Source organism: Micropterus dolomieu, linkage group LG18, assembly GCF_021292245.1.
Source record: "Micropterus dolomieu isolate WLL.071019.BEF.003 ecotype Adirondacks linkage group LG18, ASM2129224v1, whole genome shotgun sequence".
Lineage (NCBI taxonomy): Eukaryota > Metazoa > Chordata > Actinopteri > Centrarchiformes > Centrarchidae > Micropterus > Micropterus dolomieu.
In genome coordinates, this window is record NC_060167.1 from 21,940,225 (window position 1) to 21,959,563 (window position 19,339).

At 40.6% G+C, this 19,339-nt stretch overlaps 2 protein-coding genes across 5 annotated transcripts; one reads left to right on the forward strand and one right to left on the reverse strand.

The window, feature by feature from the left end:
* Nucleotides 1-2,292: 2,292 nt before the first annotated feature.
* Nucleotides 2,293-15,966, reverse strand: fancd2 (FA complementation group D2). 4 transcript variants are annotated; one of them, XM_046076572.1, is made up of 44 exons: nucleotides 15,880-15,966; nucleotides 15,300-15,360; nucleotides 14,830-14,964; nucleotides 14,651-14,718; nucleotides 14,463-14,569; nucleotides 14,268-14,328; nucleotides 14,056-14,108; nucleotides 13,892-13,970; nucleotides 13,568-13,692; nucleotides 13,401-13,488; nucleotides 13,196-13,300; nucleotides 12,973-13,073; nucleotides 12,720-12,831; nucleotides 12,541-12,576; nucleotides 12,140-12,286; nucleotides 11,878-12,012; nucleotides 11,645-11,776; nucleotides 11,338-11,445; nucleotides 11,133-11,242; nucleotides 10,981-11,035; nucleotides 10,224-10,343; nucleotides 10,017-10,090; nucleotides 9,756-9,899; nucleotides 9,553-9,653; nucleotides 9,335-9,450; nucleotides 9,125-9,233; nucleotides 8,912-9,010; nucleotides 8,710-8,804; nucleotides 8,479-8,634; nucleotides 8,202-8,318; nucleotides 7,753-7,881; nucleotides 7,541-7,659; nucleotides 7,334-7,444; nucleotides 6,919-7,049; nucleotides 6,731-6,830; nucleotides 5,868-5,990; nucleotides 5,615-5,708; nucleotides 5,263-5,334; nucleotides 4,991-5,029; nucleotides 4,826-4,900; nucleotides 4,296-4,370; nucleotides 3,942-4,088; nucleotides 3,768-3,863; nucleotides 2,293-2,765 (listed from the first exon to the last, which is right to left on the reverse strand). In XM_046076572.1, the coding sequence occupies exons 2-44, from the start codon at nucleotides 15,358-15,360 to the stop codon at nucleotides 2,679-2,681; spliced, it is 4,347 nt and encodes a 1,448-aa protein (XP_045932528.1). In that variant the 5' UTR covers nucleotides 15,880-15,966; the 3' UTR covers nucleotides 2,293-2,678. The 4 variants fall into 4 exon arrangements, with proteins under 4 accessions (XP_045932528.1, XP_045932530.1, XP_045932527.1 ...); XM_046076574.1 differs by lacking the exon at nucleotides 15,880-15,966 and adding an exon at nucleotides 15,639-15,835 and having other exon boundaries at nucleotides 14,268-14,325; XM_046076571.1 differs by lacking the exon at nucleotides 15,880-15,966 and adding an exon at nucleotides 15,639-15,834.
* A 935-nt stretch (nucleotides 15,967-16,901) lies between these two features.
* On the forward strand, nucleotides 16,902-18,914 carry gpx1b (glutathione peroxidase 1b). The gene is made up of 2 exons (XM_046075467.1): nucleotides 16,902-17,181; nucleotides 18,233-18,914. Exons 1-2 carry the CDS (start codon nucleotides 16,966-16,968, stop codon nucleotides 18,581-18,583), a joined length of 567 nt encoding a protein of 188 aa, XP_045931423.1. The 5' UTR covers nucleotides 16,902-16,965; the 3' UTR covers nucleotides 18,584-18,914.
* Nucleotides 18,915-19,339: the final 425 nt, after the last annotated feature.

A 19,339-nucleotide genomic window follows, 5' to 3' on the forward strand; every position in this document is an offset into this window, starting at 1 on the left:
AAAAATATTCTTGTCTTGTAGTCATGGACACCAAGCTTGTGCAAAGTCACGTCTCAGTGTTTCATCACACCCCTAATCTGACCCCCTAAATGGATCGATGGTGTATTGGTGAGGGGTGTCGGACCGATTTTGGTGGGCCGCCTCCGCCAAAAATGCCAGGGCCTATTTTTTTGACCCAGTCCAGCCCTGGCTGCAGACAGTCCTTTTAATAGAACATTTTTAATGTTAGCATTTAATCAAAGCATTTAATCAAATGCTAACATTAAAAATATTGATAAAAGCAGGTTTCACTTGAGGGCAGAGTAGAATCAAAGAGGCTGAAGGGTTAGGCTGCCCAAAAACATTTGGGACTCAGGCCAAAATAAAGGGTACATCATGTAAAGAAATGTATGCTATGTAGAAGCGGTATTGTATCATTTTTGCTAACAGTCAGATCTACCCACGCCCCACATGTACAGTGAAATTTCACTAGCTTTACACATCATAATACCAACATCTTGGTAAAATCTTGGGATTTGCTATGTTTGTGTCAATAGGAGAGATATTAGTTTTTATATGAGACTCTCCCACTGACAAACCAGAAAAACTAGAACAGGTTACGTTGCAAATCTTCTGTGTGAGTTCCTAAGAAGGCTCATTGGTCAAATTCATTTGAACTGAAAGTGAAATGTCATTCTGCAGGCACTGCCTCCTCAGCGATGTAATTTGCAGTGTATGTTCATAAGCTTCTTAATTTCTTAGCATAGAGTATAGACTAAGAGGTATCTATTAGTGTACCTATATGTGGTTACTGGGCTATGTGTCCCAGTAAGGTTACCGTTTAGAGATAGTGGTTTGGAAATCTTTACTTTAATTTCCAAAACGCTTGGAATAGTATAAGTTAGTGCTGTTTTATCCTACAACACCCAAGTAGTACATTTATTTAAATTCAAAACAGGTATGCATTATGGTGGTACAGCTTTACAAGTTAAAACTGAAGCAATAACTTACAGAGAACAGAGCAGCATTTGCAGATTATTTATGAATATATTGAGGTACAAACCCCACATAGTTTTGGCAATAATAAACTTCAATACAAAACTGCGAAGTCAAACTTGAAGGAAGGATGATGTTCTGTCACTGCTTGAGCCCTACAAAACCAAAATGAGAGCTCAGCAACATTTACAATATGCTGGAATATCTTTATTACCTCGCTACCCATCAAAGAGCAGCAGCACATTTTTATAAAATATCGTACAGCTCAGATTTAATTCTTGAATTAAATTTTTTACCTGCCTCATGTTGTTTACCTGTAACTTGGTGGTGATGTGACAGACCAGAGCAGTGAAACAATGTGGCTTTTCATGTTAAATAAAAGCTAGAAAAAAAAAATAATAAAGATAATGCTATATGTACAAGTGGGAAGTTATTAGTGTCGAACTGTAGCAGAGACTGAAAAGGACACAATTGTATTACCTTGGTGTTAATAAAAAGTGACAAATTAAGCCTATACAGGATAGAGCATGAGGCCATTTGTGACATAATGCTCAATATAAACCCTTGTAACCCTGAAGAAATCAGTCCAATCCTTTAACCACCAGGATTTGTCACAGAAAACTGAAATGCATGCATTGAAAAGATTTCTGCAAACTGCAGAAGACTACTTGTTTATAATGTAATGCAAACATTTCTCTTGGATTTCACTTTATATAAGTCCTGACTTTTATGGATCGTTAGCATTATATCATGTTTCAAATCCTGTTTTAAAATATTCATTGAGTCTCCAGGACTCACTTAAAGCTTATGCTAATCACTGCTGTCCTCCTTTATGGGATTTTCCAGGAACTAAGATCTTGGTGTTTAGTCTGTGTACTGTGGTGTTCTTTTCCCAAGCTTCACTAGTTTTGCCCATTTAAAGTTAGTGTTCTTACAAAGTATACTCTCTTTATATCAAACTTTCAAATTATTTTTTAGATTTTTTTTGGGAGTGTTTCCGCTTTATTTGGTCGTGACAGTAGAGAGAGGCATGGGAGTGACAGGGGATAGCAGGAAGCAAAGGGCCTGGACCGGACTCGAACCCAGGCTGTGCTGCTGGGGTGTCCAAAATGATTTATTGTCATTGTAAAAGTAGAGTTGTGAAAAAAACAATAAGGACAAGCTGTTTCTTAAAAAAATAAAATCACAGTTTTGTTTATCACAGACAAGACCTGAAATTGACAATGGCCTATAGATTAAGAAATTCTAAACAATTTCATCATATTTGTGTGATTATAATCTGCATCAAAAAGCATGAAAAAACAGACAGAAACAATGTCTTAACAATCTATATTTTATTTTGTCTACAAACAAATAGATTTAAACAAATAACACTTTTTTTTCCAGAAGCCTACCTAAGGTGAAAACACACGTAATTATTAGGCACGTTTTATTTTCGACAGGACAGAAAACCTGTAAAACTGCATAAATGAATCTCGTGAAGTTTTTCTGTGCTTGCATAGTTATTACCACATACCTAAGAATACAAGAATTGTTGTTACATATTGGTATTATTGATCCTAAACCTGCACCATTGCCCATTTTGAAGCAGTATTCAATAAATTTAGAAAGTTTAACAAAGATGGTAAAACGACTTGAAACATCAAAATGCAAAAAGATTAAAATCAAAACCAACAGTTTATTGTTCTGGTAGTTAGAAAGTGTTAGTCAGAATCATCTGTAATATCATCTTGATCCACATCTTCATCTATGTTGACCTTCTTACTTTCCTCAGAGTCAGTCTCCTGGGCCTGTTGGAAAGCACATGAAAAACATTTGGCGAACATGTAGAGTTAAAGCTATGAACCTGGTTGCATTAAGCGGCCTTAAGGAGAGACTACATAAACCGACACCATATCAAACGTTTTCACTGTTAACTGTGTCAGCCACTAATCATTAGCGTGCTGGAGAGTTCTACTTGTTATTTTATCAGCCCACTGCACTCTACAGTTTTATCTACGTCTTACAGGTCAGTGAAGAGGCAGTGGTTTAAACTTCAGGCAACGACCAACTCAGCTTGCGGTGGAAGATCTGTGTTTGGCTAGCTTACATAACTGACTGCATTACTACTGTGTGCTGCCGGTTCTTTAAAATAAAACCTTTAAATCCTTTGTTTAGTTTTAAGTTAAATTATTTACATATTTTTCCTATTGTTATCAAAGTTTACAAGGTACATGCCCTGATTTTGTTGTAAGTTTTGCAGAATCTCCAAAATTCCTCCTAGGTTGTTGTTGTTGTTGTTGTTGAGACATTTCACACATTCTCATAAATGTACCCAATACCTGTTGGACTTTGTAGTTTTAAGACTATTTTAAGTTTTGTTAAAAAGGGACACAAATATCTGTGGTGCCATTTGTCAAGTCACTGCTGATTGTGGTAAATTAAGTCATACTGTCTCAAAATGTTGCAAAATTAAACATTTTTATTTCTCCATGTCAAAATGTTCAATTATTAAAGGATCATTTTGGTATTATTAAACTTGGGCCCTATTTTCATTTATCTTGGAGTTGAAATGATGAGTAGGCCCAAACAGTTTTGGAATCCGTGCAGTAGATGGCTTCAGCCGGCAGCCTCAAACTGGGTGCAACATATTCCACACAAAATGTGTAACAATAGGCCCCAGGATTTAAAATACCAAAATTATCCTTTAATCCATTGTCATGCATGATAAATACAAACAATAAAATGTCTAAATTAGAACAAATCTCCTGGGAGTCAATCCTATTCCTGTAACAGATGGAAATGGTAGGTACCTCGTCCTCTGACTGGTCCTGAGGCAGCGGTGAATGTTGCTCCTCATCCTCATCATCCTCACTTCCTTGTGACCTCTGAGAAAGAATCTCTTCACCCTGCAGTGGATATTGTTCATCTAAGTGAATGTCTCCAATATGAACAGTGACACATACAGAAGCTGCGTAATGTTGTACCTTCAGGTTGCGATTCTTCAGGTTGCCGATCCAAAATGCCTCCTGACAGTTGTTGAGCGTCAGCATGGCCTTCACTCTATAAACAAACAGCTCCAGGCTCTTCTTTAAGGCTGGTACATGGTTGGTCAGGCTCATATCCTGGTGAATCTGAGCACCAAGACATCATGACAAGGCAACTTAGGTATAAAGCACGAGGATTTTCATATGCTCTGTCAAGACTGACTGCCTTTATCCTAATTTACCAGGAAGACGTTCTACTCCCGGACTGGCAGATCTGGCACCAGTGCAATGCAGAGAGATGTCTCAAACTAACTAAATTAGAAAAGAGCTAGAAACGGTGTGATCTGTAGCTACCTTAGAATGTCCACACAAGTGATGGAGCTGCCGGGTGCTGAGCTGGAAGGTCTTTAGCAGGCTCTGGACATCCTCCTTAAAAAAACAACGTATCACACAGTCACCTTTCTCTTTCGTTTTACATGTTTTTCTGTGCTTAGCCGTACTCTAATGCCAACCAATGTTTGAATGATACAGGGAAGCAGAAGCAATAAACTAGAAATTCTTATGTAAGTACTAACTATTCTGTCTGCTTAATACAATGTCCTCTAATACAACAGTTACTGAAGATCTATGGTTATTAAAATCTAGTTATCTAAATAACCAACATTAGTAAACTATATTGATTAGATTAGCATGACAGACAGTCATGAGCGACCTGCTAATTGACGTTGGCTTATACAAACGAGGCAAATTCCCCTGATGAAAATGTACTGTGGTGTTTGCAGAAGTAATAACATCAAGGTCAACTGTGTAATGAATACACAATTTAACGTTCAGTTTAATATGACATTCACTAGCTGTATTAGGTGACAGCATTTCATGTGTACCTTGTGCCTTTTGAAACTGTTGTCCAGCAGCGGCATCCCCAACTTCAGGAAAGACTCCAGGAAAAGGCGGCCGTACTACCAAAAACAACATTATAAATAGTTAATACTAAGTCACAGCAGCTTTACCTGGATGTGAAATCTTTTTCAGCATGCACACCCACTCACCTTTAGGCACACATTGAGCACCGGCCTAGAATCAAACACCTGCAAGAAGACATTACAGGGGAAAAAAAGCAGATGAACACATGCATTAACTAACAAAACCATGAAAGATCAGATGGCATAAAGATTAAGTGATAAAGACGACTTAACCTGCAGTATGAGCTACCCAAAACTAGTGAAATACAGTATCAGGAAAAAGCTGACCCAGTACTTGGCTGAATGCTGGACATCAATGAGGTCAAATGTCAAAATCAGTACGAAAGACATTGACAGACCTTAACTAAGTTGACCAGGATATGAAAATCTCTGACAGCGAGGTTCCATGTCAGCAGCTTCTCACTCTGAGCCTTGAAGGAAAATGTGGGTTACATGTAAGTATGTAACACACACACACACACACACACACACACACACACACACACACACACACACACACACACACACACACACACACACACACACCTATTGAGGAAAACTAACTAGTTATTTGATCTTAAAGTTGCACTTGCTTAAACTGGCATTCACAAATGTACAAATGTGTAATTGTGTTCTGTGATTACGTTGAGCTCCAAGGTATACGCTGTATGCAAGAGAACACGTTGTGCAGTGAGACACCTAGTGGCTGACCTCAGTGTTGTCACTGATTTTGCAAGCAGGAATTTTCTTGACAGCCTTTTCCAGCTCTGCCATCAACACTTTATAGTACACCAGGAATGTCTGCCTGAAGAAAAATGAAAAAAAAATGGAAGAATGAACAGCAGAATTTAAACAATATGGATAAATCTACTGTGAATGAGGTAGCAAAGTGCTGCTCACAAGGGTCCTTCCATTTTGCTCTGAGACTACTAAGCACAAAGGACGGATGGTGATGGGGATCTACCTGCTGAGAGTGGGCCATGATGCAGCGCTCTCCTCCTTTGATGCATTGAGGAGCTCAGGGATTCCTTCTCCAGCTATTTCCTCCACTGCCTTCAGAACATCATCGACATGCTCCAGGTAGATGCTGCAAAAAGACAAAAAAAGACAAATCATAATTACAGATTTCAGATGCTTGTTCACAATTATAACACAATTACATATCATAAAAATTGTGTTAACAAGCAACTGTGCAAACATTTCTAGGTGCTTGGGAAAAGAGATGGGGTCAACCATGTATGGTTGGAGACAGTGAAACAATTCTGACTTTAATAATTCCTTCAAAGTTTAACATTTGTGTGTTGTAGTCAAAGTGCTGTGTAACAGAGAGAAATGCTTAACAAAACACTGACTTCATTCAACTACACTAAATAAAACTTTGTATGTGGATGGACAGCACACCATCCTGGATTTAATACTTCTTTGTTTCTACTGCACTGCATGGTGTGTATTAAAGAGCCACAGGTAATTTCCCTAAACAGTTTGCATTGCAAATAACATCTCTCTCACACACACACACGACAATATAAACTTTTTATTTGATTATTTTTGTGTTAGCTAGAGCCTGCCCAATACTGGAATTTTAAGGCTGATACCTACATAGATGTTTGAGGCCTTTTTTCCAGAAAATTTTACAGTTGGAAAACTCACTTGTCATCACTCTGATGGTCAAACTACAGAAACATCATTTCTAAATTACCACAAACTTCCCCATTGGCATTTCTGTAAAGCAACATCTTGTTAGTTATCAACCATCATAAATACTGATAGATGCAATTTTTTTGTTTTATTTTGTGATAGCTGGCCATTTGTGACAGGCAGACGCACCTCAGGAGAGTGTGAAGTGCTTCATTGAATTTGTTCCCTCGCTCCTTCTCTCCACTGGCTGTCACCCAGTCTTGGCTCAGGAAACGTTTTGCAAGGGAAGCTAGGAAGAAAACTCAGCCAATTATCACCACAGCCACACTGGATAGTAGATACGTTAGATTTTAAATGAGGTAACGTGTCAGACTGACTGGTCTGCTCTCTGTAGGCAGCAGGGTTCCCTCCTTTCTCCGACACAGTGGACAGCACCCGGGAGAGACACAAGGCTGTTCTGAGACTTGGCATTGTGCTGCGGAAGTTCACCAGGTACTCAAAGCTGTGTCTGGACAAAACAAAAATAGGTTAAAGATACTTTTCATTCTGTCCTCACACACTTGTAAAAAGTGGTTCTTTATTTAGTTACACAGAGAATTTTGCTGTATTGTGTATTTCAGATGTTTCCTGGCATTCTAAACAAAAGGGATCCTGTATTTACTATATTTAGCAGTGAAAGGCCACTACAGCTGACTGAATGTGATAAACAAATAGATCAATAGGTAAATAATGAATAAGCATTGATCATTAATAGTAGTTAGTCCTCTCTGGCTCTTAAATTTTATCACTCACTTCACAAGCTGCTCCAAGGTCAAATCAGCACCTCCCTCTTTTAGTCGTCCAGCCAAAACTCCCAGAGCCTTCTTCAGTAAGCTCCGCTGTCCCGGCTGGCTGAATCCAGACCTGACAAATAACACAAATACATGGACACATATCACAGACACGCTGACACTTCCAAAGGAATACTGCTCTCAAGTGAGTGTTGCTGGTCCTCCTCACCAGCTGAAGGTGGAGTTCAGGACCTGCAGGAGCAGCTGGTAGCCTGATGACATCAGCTGGTGCTCCTGAACATCTGTGGCAGGCCCGTCCACGACGCCGTTGTTCTCAGACAGCAGTGTCTGGGGGGGTGCACAAATGTATGCCAGAGAGAATTCTTTATAGACACATGGAAGAGATCTTCACATCTGTCTAAAGATTGTTTGTGTTTGTACCTGAAAATGGTTGTGGCAGTTCTCCAGGTGTGAGCAGAGGGCGGGCAGCAGCTGGACGCAGCAGGAAGCAATATCCTTCGAGCTCCTCTGTTGTAGATGGGAGAAGCCCACACTCTTATCAGTCCTTCCCTGCAGAAAAGACAGAAAATATTTCAGTAAGTGTTGTCTTATAAGCCTGCATATTACAGATTTATACAGTTGACACTCTCAGATTCAAAAAGTTTAAATTCATCAGGCCTTCATTTGTCTGCATCAAAAACAAAGTCTAGGAAAAAAATATTGATGTGCACTGTTTATTGTGACAGAATAATGGTTTCCCCCCCATAGACATTGTAAAATGTTTTCAAAAGCTGCACATTTTCTCAAATTGCATTTCAACGGCTTTCATGACTTCTCTGGTCTGTTGTGTTGTTTGTTTGTCGCTGTACGCATTAGTTTTGATCCTGTACCTTGAAGAAAGGGGCTCTCTTGGCAGGGGCAGCTGTAAGACTGAACTCCAGTTTGCGAAGCATATCCTCCAGCAGGAAAACCAGCTCAGCGGGACCCAGCAGAACCTCCTCTCGCACCTCAATCATGTAAGAATATTAGAAGAGATGTATAACTTCCTATTTACTGACGAATGTGGTTCACACAAACAAACAAATAGATTCCAAAAGGTGATCTCAGTGTCAAATGAAGGTTGAGTAAAAAGGCCTACTCTCCTTTTTCTGTTATTCCTTTTCTTACCTTGGTGTGCAGCTCTGAGTCCAGCACTGAGCGGGACAGCAAGCCACACTGCAGCACACTCAGCACCTCCATGTCCAACTCCCTGAAAAACGGTCTGTAGGAGACCAGACTGACACCTTGCCGGATCTCCTTTTCTTTCTCCTTCTCGGGTTGCTCCTTTAGCACAAGCAGAATCACCTCTTTTTTTTTTGGTCATTTACGTTAAAACAAATTAGAGGGGTAAAGGTTTACCTGCTGAGTTTTGTCTGCTTCAGTCGCCTCCTCAAGCTGAGAGCTGCTCCCTGTGGAATTCTTACCAGGGGCCTTCCTCTTCTTTCCTGAGCCATCTAAATAACATATGCGAGTCAGACAATTATGTCTGTACTGATTTCTTTATTCAGAGTGTTTGGTTTCAGTAGTGCAAAGTACAATATATTCGGTTGGGCATGGTTACCTTTCTTTGCCTTATTCACAGGAGCAGTGGAACTAAGTACAATCCCATCTGTGCTTTCGCCATCAAAGTTGGCAACAGGTGGAACATAGCCAGGTATTGCTGAAACACACATTAAAGAAAATATACATCATTAAAGCTTTAGTAGAATTGACTACTTGGCATGCACAGTGGAGGGATTGTGAGATCCCAAGTAGTGATGGATCAACAACTCACCCGCCAAAGCCCTCTCCAACAGCGTCTGAAGGTAGGTGATGTTCTGCAGACGAGTCATCACTTTCATCTTCATCTCAGTTTCTTTTTGTTTACAGAAAGCATTTATGACCTGTCACAAAACAGGGGTAAGGCACGGTTTTGATCGCCTACTTTTGAGGTAAAAAAAAAAAAAAAGTTGTACAAAACCCTTTGACGTTAACTCGCAGTTACCTCTCTGAACCAGTTGATGGTGTGAAAGATCAAAGCACAGAGGAACTCCCTCTCAGCTTTAGATAGGCTCTCCATTTTCTCTACTATGTCCATGTCTGTCAGGATCAGAGGGCAGCCTATGTCCCAGCAAATGCAAACACAGGTGCAAATTAGTTTACAGCCGCAGAAATGAGAATAAACTGGCGTCCAAGAGAAATGTGTTACTTCCACTTCCTCACCCAGCAGGGCGTCGATCTCCTCGAGGTCTCCCTGGTGCTGTTTCTCCTCACAGACTCTCAGGAGGCGAAAAAAGGGTGACAGGCAGAGAGGAGACACTCGCCTGCCCCCACAAAGTATTATATATATTGCACAATAAACTGATGTTTTAAATATGACTACTGTAAGTGAAATACATCATTGACTAAATATTTTGTTGACTGACTTGTGTGCTTTCTTGGTTTGACTCTGCTGCTCTCCTTTGTTCTGGACGTCACTGGCCAGTAGAGGCAGCAGGTTGATGGCAATGCCTCCCTGACTCTCCTCCTCATCCAGGTTGTACATCACACGGGCGGGAAAGGGAAAGGAACTGAGGTTCACAGGTGGGACGGATTAATGATGTCACTTAAATGTTATGTTGTAAATGTAAATGTTTAAGTATATTAAAACGAGTCATTTCTCATGCTTCCAGCTGTCCATCACTAACCCAGATATTTCCGGCCCTAGGTCCACCACAAAGTCATCCTGGAAGTCATCTAGGACACTCTTTGCGATCGTTTCCTGTTGGTGGCGGGAAGATAACGCAACCAGAATGCTTAATCATGCCTTCGCTGTGATATCTATATCTAATTAAAAATATTATAAATTAGGAGATAAGAGCTATTAATACAGTAAATATTTGTATGAGACACACCTGCACCTGTGGGTCCAGGGTAGAGCTCAGGATCAGGTTGGCCAGTTCATCGTAGTACAGGGCTGCAGCCTCAGGTGAGCTTTCGCTGCTCGACTTCACTAGCTCCAACAGGGCTGTCACCTACATCGAGCAAAACACACATGAACACACATACAAGACCAGGAAACCTGCAGATGCTCTGTTGGTGTTTAGAACAAGAACGGAGAAAACACTCTTCAAATCTCTGCTCTCTAATAATGGTATGTCTTTTATAGTTTCTATACCTGGTTTAGGTTTAGTTGGAGTTGGATTTGTATATGAGACAGAGGCTTGAATACAGGTCAACAACCACCAAATGAGGGATGGTTTATTTCCTTAATCTATTTACTATATGTATACCAAATGAAAATTTTTATATATATATATATATATATCTCAATCAATATATCAATATATATCAAGTTACAGACAGATACTAGTTAATAAAAAAATACTGCTTGCTAAAATAAAAGCATACAAGATGTAACCAAAGCAGTCAACCTATAAATGCAAAATAAGAATTGTAGCCACAGGCTTTTAGATCTTTTCCTCAACACAAATGTAGAGACTGATACTGATAATAATCATGAGATACTTTTTTACCCCTATATGAAACTAAAACTGATTAAAAAAAGGCAATACTGTTATTGTTGTCTAAACGTACCTGAAATTTTAGATTTGAAAAAAATAAAAATAAACTGCTAAATCCATTCAGACAGTTTTAATGCCTAATATCTACCTGTCTTAACGTCTCCTGTGGTAGCAACCCATTCTGTGACTCCTTCACTTTAAGCCTGAGGGGAGGCACAGAGAGTGATCAAGACATAAAGATATAAAGTGACAGAATGAACAAGAAAAATACTGCTGATGACTGTGAGGTACAGGCCGTACCTGGAGGCCCCCATGCTGCCTACAATCATGACGGCACCAATGATGCCAATACGCTTGTACTTGGGCACAGTGCTGGAGAGCTGTTTGCGGATCACTATGTGCATGTCATCCTGAGCGGGAGAAACATGACAAGAGAGAGCTGGGTCACCGGGTGAGACTGCAACAATAAAAAGGCAGGAGAAGTGTTGCTGAATTCTATGTGCACCTGGATGTGAGATCCCTGCTGCTGTTGCCCAAAGGCCAGTCTGCTCAGAAGATGGAAGAGTCTGCGGATCTGCTGGGGTGTGAGGTTGTCCATGTAGTCCAAGATTCCCTGTATCAAATATCGGGCTCAGTTAAAAACGCTACCAAAAACAATGGTAAGACAATAAACCTTTGTAACACAACCATCAGGCACTACCAGCTGTGCTGGCACATAAATCTATCATGTTCAAATTTCATTGATTCCTTTTTCATTTGGTTTTGTTAGCAGCTACACTAGCAGATGGGTCATGTATGGATCACCTCCTTACCTTGACAAAAACAGCGTACAAGGCCACTTCGGAGGGCTTTTCTGTAACAAGGCCACAGAGCAGCTCCAGAGCCATGTCCACCTCCCCACCCACACCACTGCACACATGGGTCACTAAAGAGCCCACCACTTCCTATAAAACCCAATACAGGACGGAATTAAAATGACTCAGATGCATTTATATTAAACAAACGTATGGATATTTTAAAATGAATGAATGAATCCAAAACCCACCTGCTGGCAGTAAGAGTCAAAAGCAGTGAATGAGTGTCGGTACATGTGTCCACCAAAAGGCACCATGCTGGGGTCAGGGGAGCGCAACAAACTCTGAGCCAAAGCCAGGATGGAGGGGAAATACCCTCGCATGACCTGAAGCATCGTCATTAATTGAACATATTATTCAAATCTAAGTGATTTACTGCATCAGTATAAACAATACAAGTGCACTGTGCAGCTGTGTTTACATTTAAGCTTGTGTGTCTGCAGACTGACCCACCTGAGCATAGTCCCTGAAGGTCTTCTGGAGCAGAGCCTCCTGGATCAGTCCAGTCCTCACTTTTAACTTGAGCACCCTCTCTGCCCCACGCCGGCTCTGGTTGGCATTGGTGGAGTGTAGGATGAACAGCACCAGCAGATCTATTACCTGACAACGCACAGGGCACATTTTGGGACAGACTTATAGATTCACATCAACCACAGACACACATAAATGTGATGAGTGAATGACTCCATGTTTCTATAATCTCCCAGACTTCATTTGCAACTTAAAGACCTTTTGTCAAAATTAACAAATACAGTTTTTACAAACTTTGTGTGGGAACCTCATGGGATGTAAGCTGTCCATTAACACTAACCAATTTACTAGGCGATAACCTGAACTGAGCAGATGACACTCACCTTATGGTACTCCACTTCATCCACAGACTCTATTGCCTTTTGAAAAACACAGTAAAAGTTCATTAAGCAACGCTGAAATTGACAAGACGGTTAGCCATTCGAAACAGGAAAAATTCAAAAGCATCTGCATTTATCAATCAATTAAATAAAGAGGGCTTAAAAACTAATTAATTTCCCACCTTGAGCCAAGCCTCAGATATTGTTTTCTGGAAACGCACTGCTGACTTGATGCCGTCCAATATAAATGCAATGCTGTCCTGGCTGCTGCCAGCTGCTGGTGTGGAAGCGGACCTGCCCAAAAACCACATTTATTAGATGAAATCTTCAGGAATACAGTATTAAGATCCTACTTGCCAATATCAAATAGGTGCCTGACAAAATGTACTCATATGTGTGATAGATGTGAGTGAAATGGAATCTGTGCTGTCTTACACTGCTGATCCTTTGCTCTTCAAGCGGCTCTGGGAGGCCTGCAGCACAGGAGGGAGAATGCACTGCTCCAGCTCCAGCTTTTTACGAAGATTACTCACCACCTACACGCAGGAAAAACACACACCTCACTTCTTGATTTCCAAATATAAGTACTATAATTACCAGAACACAACTACTATGTTCTGTTATTTGAAATGCACAATGCCGGAGACATGACTCTGACCTCATATGCATCAGAAGCCGAGACAGAGTGCAGGATGAACTTGACCACCACAGGCAGGTCTTCCAATAGCACAGCAGCCAAAGTGGCCATAATGGCTCCACGAACCTGAGACAGCAGAAAGTAACAGGCAACCAGACAGTGCCATTCACTTTGATTTTAAAAATTCACCAAAAGTAAGTGTGTGTGTAGTGTGTGTGTGCACTACCTCAGTCAGTAATGAGGAACTGAGGTTCAGACTAGAGAGGGCATCCAGGATGGGGACAGTCAACGGAGTGTTCTCTTGGAGTAAAGAGCTACAGACAACAGCAATTAAACAAAATCAGTAACTCTGAAACCACACATGCAGTGCTAGAACCACAGATCTGTACATACTTGAGCTCTCTGGCTATGTCATTGTGCTGGGAGTCTTCCAGTATCTCTGGCAGACTGGTGATGATGTCACGCTGAACTTCCACTGGTGCCACCGACACCAGCTCCATGAGCTTCGCCGCCAACTCCTGCAAATAACAGGCCGAAAAGAGGGCGGAAATAAACAAGGATCCCGTCAACTAGACATTACTGATGACTAGTATGAAGAAGAAATACGTGATTACGGGACTAATGGAACAGATCAGCAAAAATAAAAACACTTTTAATAACTGTAATGGCTGTGGATACTATACATGCAACAAGACCTATCATCACAGAAATTACTACCTTGCTGTCTACAACTCTGTCAAGCCATTTAAGCTGGTTAATAACTATGCGAGGAATACTGAGCCCTCCATCTCCAGAACTGCGAAGGAAAGCACAAGATGACATTTAGAAAAATAAAACAATGAGAAGTCTTTCTGTAAACTAGACTCCTATAAAATACTGACCCGTCAAACATAAATTCAGGGAGTTTCTCGAGCAATGTTTTAATGATGAAAGTCTGCATGAAAGAGAAAGACAGGTTCAGCATGAGTGGAAGATACACTTTACATGTACACAATACACATTTGCATGCCTCATAGCAGAAAGAGATATTTTGTGTGGTCTTTTTCCGTGTGTATGATGTTGTCTTTGGCAGAATCTCAGCAGAAAGTCTGACCTGCAGCATCTCAATCCCCAACAGCATGCGCAGCAGACTTTCCTGGAATGAGCTGACACTACTGCAACAGAGGAAAACATGTCAGTGTGTCACACCATACAGACCCCTGACAAAAGATTAGGTCTTAGCTGTGACCTTCATAAATTAAAGTTCTGCCTGAAAAGGCCTCTGTTAGAATGTTTTTGTAACAGTCACCTGGAGTCTCCATCAGACAATCGAGGGACACACGGAAGGAGGCAGTTCCTAAACCGCTCAGGGTCCTCGATATGAGACTCCAATCCAGTGATGAATTCCTGTACAATCTGAGAAATGAAACGTCAATGAATCATAACTACCTCATGTTAAATGCCCTGATTTTGTATAGGAATGGTGTATGTACTTACCCCAGGGTACCTGGGACTCTTCTGTAGTTGCTGCTGTATCCTTTTCTGGAAAACGACTTGGTCCACAGCTAGAGGGGTATAGATGGACATTAAAAAAATAAATAATAAAATCAGAAATGCAGAAACTGACTTAATTTACTGGCCTAGTATGTTTTGAAACTTGGATTGAGTGCTTTTACCAATTTCATTGGACGTGCCACCTTGTTTTAAGGTGACACCGGCCTCTCGAAGGAAGACGCCAAATACACTTTCATTTGTCTCTTCTGGAGCAGGTTCCTTTGGTTGGCGGCCAGCGCTGCGACTCTTCTTTGCCTCTACAGAGAGAAGAGAATAAACCTTTAATAAAGCCCCCACGGGGACAATTTGCCACCAGTTAATGAGGAGAATGGGACAGGGTGTTATTCAGACGTCTGCCAAGTAAGTTGGTGTACTTAACGTTAACGTTATGTCAGTGAGATATGAAACATGCAGTGGTCCTGTCAGATTATGTCACGCTCCTGTAATACTTTGCTCTTAGTGTGAAAAATATAAGCGTTACAGTGTGATGGGAAGCAAGGCATATCTTAGCTGGTAACGTTAAGCTGGGAAACCTTCACCGTACAGGCACACAGTTAATAAATGCTGTGATGTTGCGTTGAATAAAACTTACTTGTGGTCGTAGCAGCTCCCTCTCCTTTATCCAAAGAGGAGCGTCGCTTTTTACGCATCATCTGATGAAATACAAAGGTCAGAAGGTTTTTAAAAGCTAGACCAGGCTAGCATCCACAGTAGCAGACAAGCAAACATATTTATAAGGGACCTACGTTATACACCAAAGTACTGTTATATTACTGTTAGCTAGGGTATGAACGTTAGCTAACTCGTTCAGTAATTCAGTCACTTAACTACAAAACCAAACATGCCAATCTTGTAAGTATGTAACTAACGTTATATCGAGGTTATGTTGTTAGCTGTCATAATCACTCAGGATGATAAAAGTGAGACATACTTTAATAGACAGACGAACCCACAGACGACGATATTATGAGCTCAGACACCGAAGTTACAAATCAAACATCCGCGCCAATGCTAACGCGTCATCATCAGCCACCATTAGGGATCATCTTCGTCGAGTTTCAAAAAAAAAAAAATCTTCGTTAAGTTTCGGTAACGGGAGTAGCAGCTACAAATAAATACCCAATACGTTGGAGAATAATCAAATAAAGCAACTATACGTTTTATATAAGCACCTTTATACGTTAACCTCTTGACTGAACTCTCTGTTGTGTTATTTAAAGTGGGCCATCGGTTGACATTTCAACATGTTTACGACGGTCTCTAACACGGGCCTGAATGTTTTATAAACAATTTCGCCTTTGTTGGGTGGGGTTAGGAATGGGTCCATACAGAGCCCTCGGTCGAGCCTTTCCGGGATACGCCGTATGAGAAAACATGCCCACCCCAAACCGCTGTACCTGCGCAACTACATCGAAGAGTGTACAGTTGATCGAGCGGTTTCACCTGCTACCTGCCTCCTGCTTCTCCTCGCTTGGTTGACTTATAACATTAGGCCACTCTTGATTTGCGAAGTTCACGAGTCACGTAGGATTCTCTTTTCTAACCTAAAGTGCGGTAGCCGCTATTTTACAGCTAAATTAATTAACTGCACCAGCCATTAAATGAGTGGTTACTGCTGAGCACCTGAATCAAACAGGTTAGTACAGCAGAGTCCAAACAGACCAAATCCTTGAGATATGGTCATGGCTACAATGTATTGCACAATAATAAAAGATCAACTCCCGGCATTAGTTGATGTTTGTTGTTTTTTTAAATAAAATTTTCCTCATGTCTCATTGTGCTAAAATGCAGGGACTAATTTCCACCAGCAAAAAAAGACAATAGATGGTAGCAGAAAATATTACATTAAGATAGGCTACTGGTGTTATACACAGGCAACATTTTGACTTACAGGGTCAAAATTAAAATATAGAAAGTCAAAACAAAATAATGAGATATATAGTCATTTGTAAAGCTATGACTTAGAAACTCAAAATGTTGACTTACTTAAGTCAAAACTTATTATGTCCTACTTAGTCAAAACTTATATGTCCTACGTTTGACTTTGACCCCTATGTGGCCTAAATGTGATTGGACACTTGGAACAGTCAAATAGACCATCCCGCAGGGTGTTGGACGTGAACTATCTTGACTGCTGAACACAAGCTCTTTGATCATGCTTCAAAGGCTGGCTCAAGACACTGAGAGCGGCAGAGTGTCAGCATCAAATAAAGGGCATATTGTGATTCTTAATAAAGGGAATAGGTAGCTATTAAAAAATGGCTACGACATTGTACAACTTCACGGCCAAACTGTTAACGGGAGAAACGTTTAATTTTTCTTCCCTCCAGGGCAAAGTGGTCCTCATTGAGAATGTGGCGTCTCTCTGAGGCACCACCACCAGGGATTACACCCAGATGAACGAGCTCCATGAGCGGTACGCCAGCAAGGGGCTCGTTATCCTGGGAGTGCCCTGCAACCAGTTCGGGCATCAGGTGAGGAAATTAACGTTGCATCTTCCAGGTCTGCTCTCTTATTAACTTACAGGCAGACTGGGCTTATGATAGTTTATAGTATATTTTTATGTTTTGTTCGTATATCTTTGACTTTGCTTACTGATATTGTTTTTCCCGGATATAGCACACTTGAATTGAAACTTTAAAGGATAACGTTACAATTCAACCGGGACTGATGTAAAGTGAGGAGCTTTAACTCCTATAATTAATTAGCACTTTCCCAAATGAGTTTTGTTCCTATTTTAGACTTGCTTTACCCAACTCGTTTTCCAGTTTACTAGCATGTTTTAAGTTTAGTCTAACAATTAGTCAACTTGTAACTATGCTACAGACACAGTAATTCAATGAACTCATTATATTATCTAAATAGTTTAACATTTGGAACAAGTAAACTTAAAATTCAAGGATACATTTCCCGTCTGAGTAAGTCCGTTACAGATATTTAGGAAAGAGGAAACAGTGTGAGTTGCAAAATACCTAATAAAAGGTATAGGCTAGTCGCGCGTCATTTGTTCCTGCTTCACCCATTATTATTATCCACACAATAAGCAATGCGTCATGTATTAACACAATGTTAACACGACAGTATTAGTAACTCATTAATAGATGGTCACGGAAACTATGTGAAGATAGTCTGAAGGCTTCTTATTGAAAGCAGGAAATGAAACACTATGTGGCACGAGTTCTTTTATGTTAAAGAGCCAAAACAGAAAGCAAACTCTAGAAAAACACAATCAACATGATCCTTAAGTCAAACCAAAAGTTAGTTTAACAACCACATACAAAGTGGTATTGTAAGGCTGCACTGCTGAAAGACTGTTTTAACTTGAACCTTTTTATTGTTTCATTACAGTAACTGCTTATCACTTCCCTCACAAAAACATCATTGTCCTGTAATGCCATGGTAGACTTTAGCCAGGAGCCTGTCTGCTTCCTGAAATGTCTCAAGAATGTTCCATTCATGATTTCAACATTTTTATTGCATTTAAAGTCACTGCCCTTAACATAATCTCACGATCCACCTCTGCAGGAGAACTGTAAGAATGAAGAAATCCTCATATCTCTGAAGTACATCCGTCCTGGTAATGGCTTTGAGCCAAAGTTCCAGCTCCTGGAGAAAGTGGATGTGAATGGGAAGGATGCCCACCCCTTGTTTGTATTCCTGAAGGAAAAGCTCCCAGCCCCCAGCGACGAACCAAGCGCCCTGATGAACGACCCCAAGTTAATCATCTGGAGCCCGGTCTGCAGGAACGATGTGGCCTGGAACTTCGAGAAGTTCCTCATCGGGCCGGATGGAGTGCCCTTCAAGCGTTACAGCAGGATGTTCCTCACCAGCGACATCGAGGGAGACATCAAGAAGCTCCTCAACCAGGCAAACTAATCCTCCAAAATGTTGTTCATCCATCCAACAGCTTCCACATTGTGTGTAACCTTCAGTTCATGAGGAGAAACATCTTTTGTGCAGTTTTTACCCTTCCATAGCCTCTGCAGATGGTGTATGACACTTTTCCAGACCACCTGTGCTCACTTGTACACGATGGCTGTGTTCAGTTCTTTTACTATATGAAGGCATCCCCTGAAACCACGCTTGTTGTGAGGGGGGTATTTGATGAAGTGTAAAAGCCTGAATGTTTTCAGCTCCATGGGTGCATGTAAAGCACAGCTGTGGTTTGATGTATTAGGAGGACCAATAAATGTATTTTCTAAACATTTCCTGACTTCCTCTACGCGAAATTATTGATTGAAAGATTTTAGTCTTTAGTTGCACTGACAATTGAGTAACTTATATTAATTTCAAACTCTGTGGTAAAGCACATATTTAAACTGCATTTGTAAAATGTTTATCTTGTATGAAGGTCCGTTATTTTTCATAATCTGATCTTGAAAATAAAGTTTACAGTGGTTACAAATATATTTTCTAGCATACCTGTGCCAGTGTCAACACCAAATCGGTTCATTTTGCAACCATTTGGCATAAATGGCGTGCAAATAAAGATTCTGCAATACAGTCATTTCATAACTGTCACCAATGTTAAACCAGCTTTGTGCGACTCGAGTACATATACTGTATATTTTTGTGCATGCAATTAGTCCAAACAAACCCACTTGTTGAGGCTTCCAGTCTTTATTGTACTTT

Bases quoted from the DNA above. Each gene is read 5' to 3' on its own strand.
- fancd2 (XM_046076572.1), bottom strand. From the start codon at position 15,360: ATGATGCGTAAAAAGCGACGCTCCTCTTTGGATAAAGGAGAGGGAGCT. The intron at 13,489-13,567 runs GTATGTACAGAT...TGTTGTCTGTAG, and splicing joins GACATAGCCAGAGAGCTCAA to CTCTTTACTCCAAGAGAACA. The intron at 9,234-9,334 runs GTAACTGCGAGT...GTTTTGTGACAG, and splicing joins CCATCAACTGGTTCAGAGAG to GTCATAAATGCTTTCTGTAA.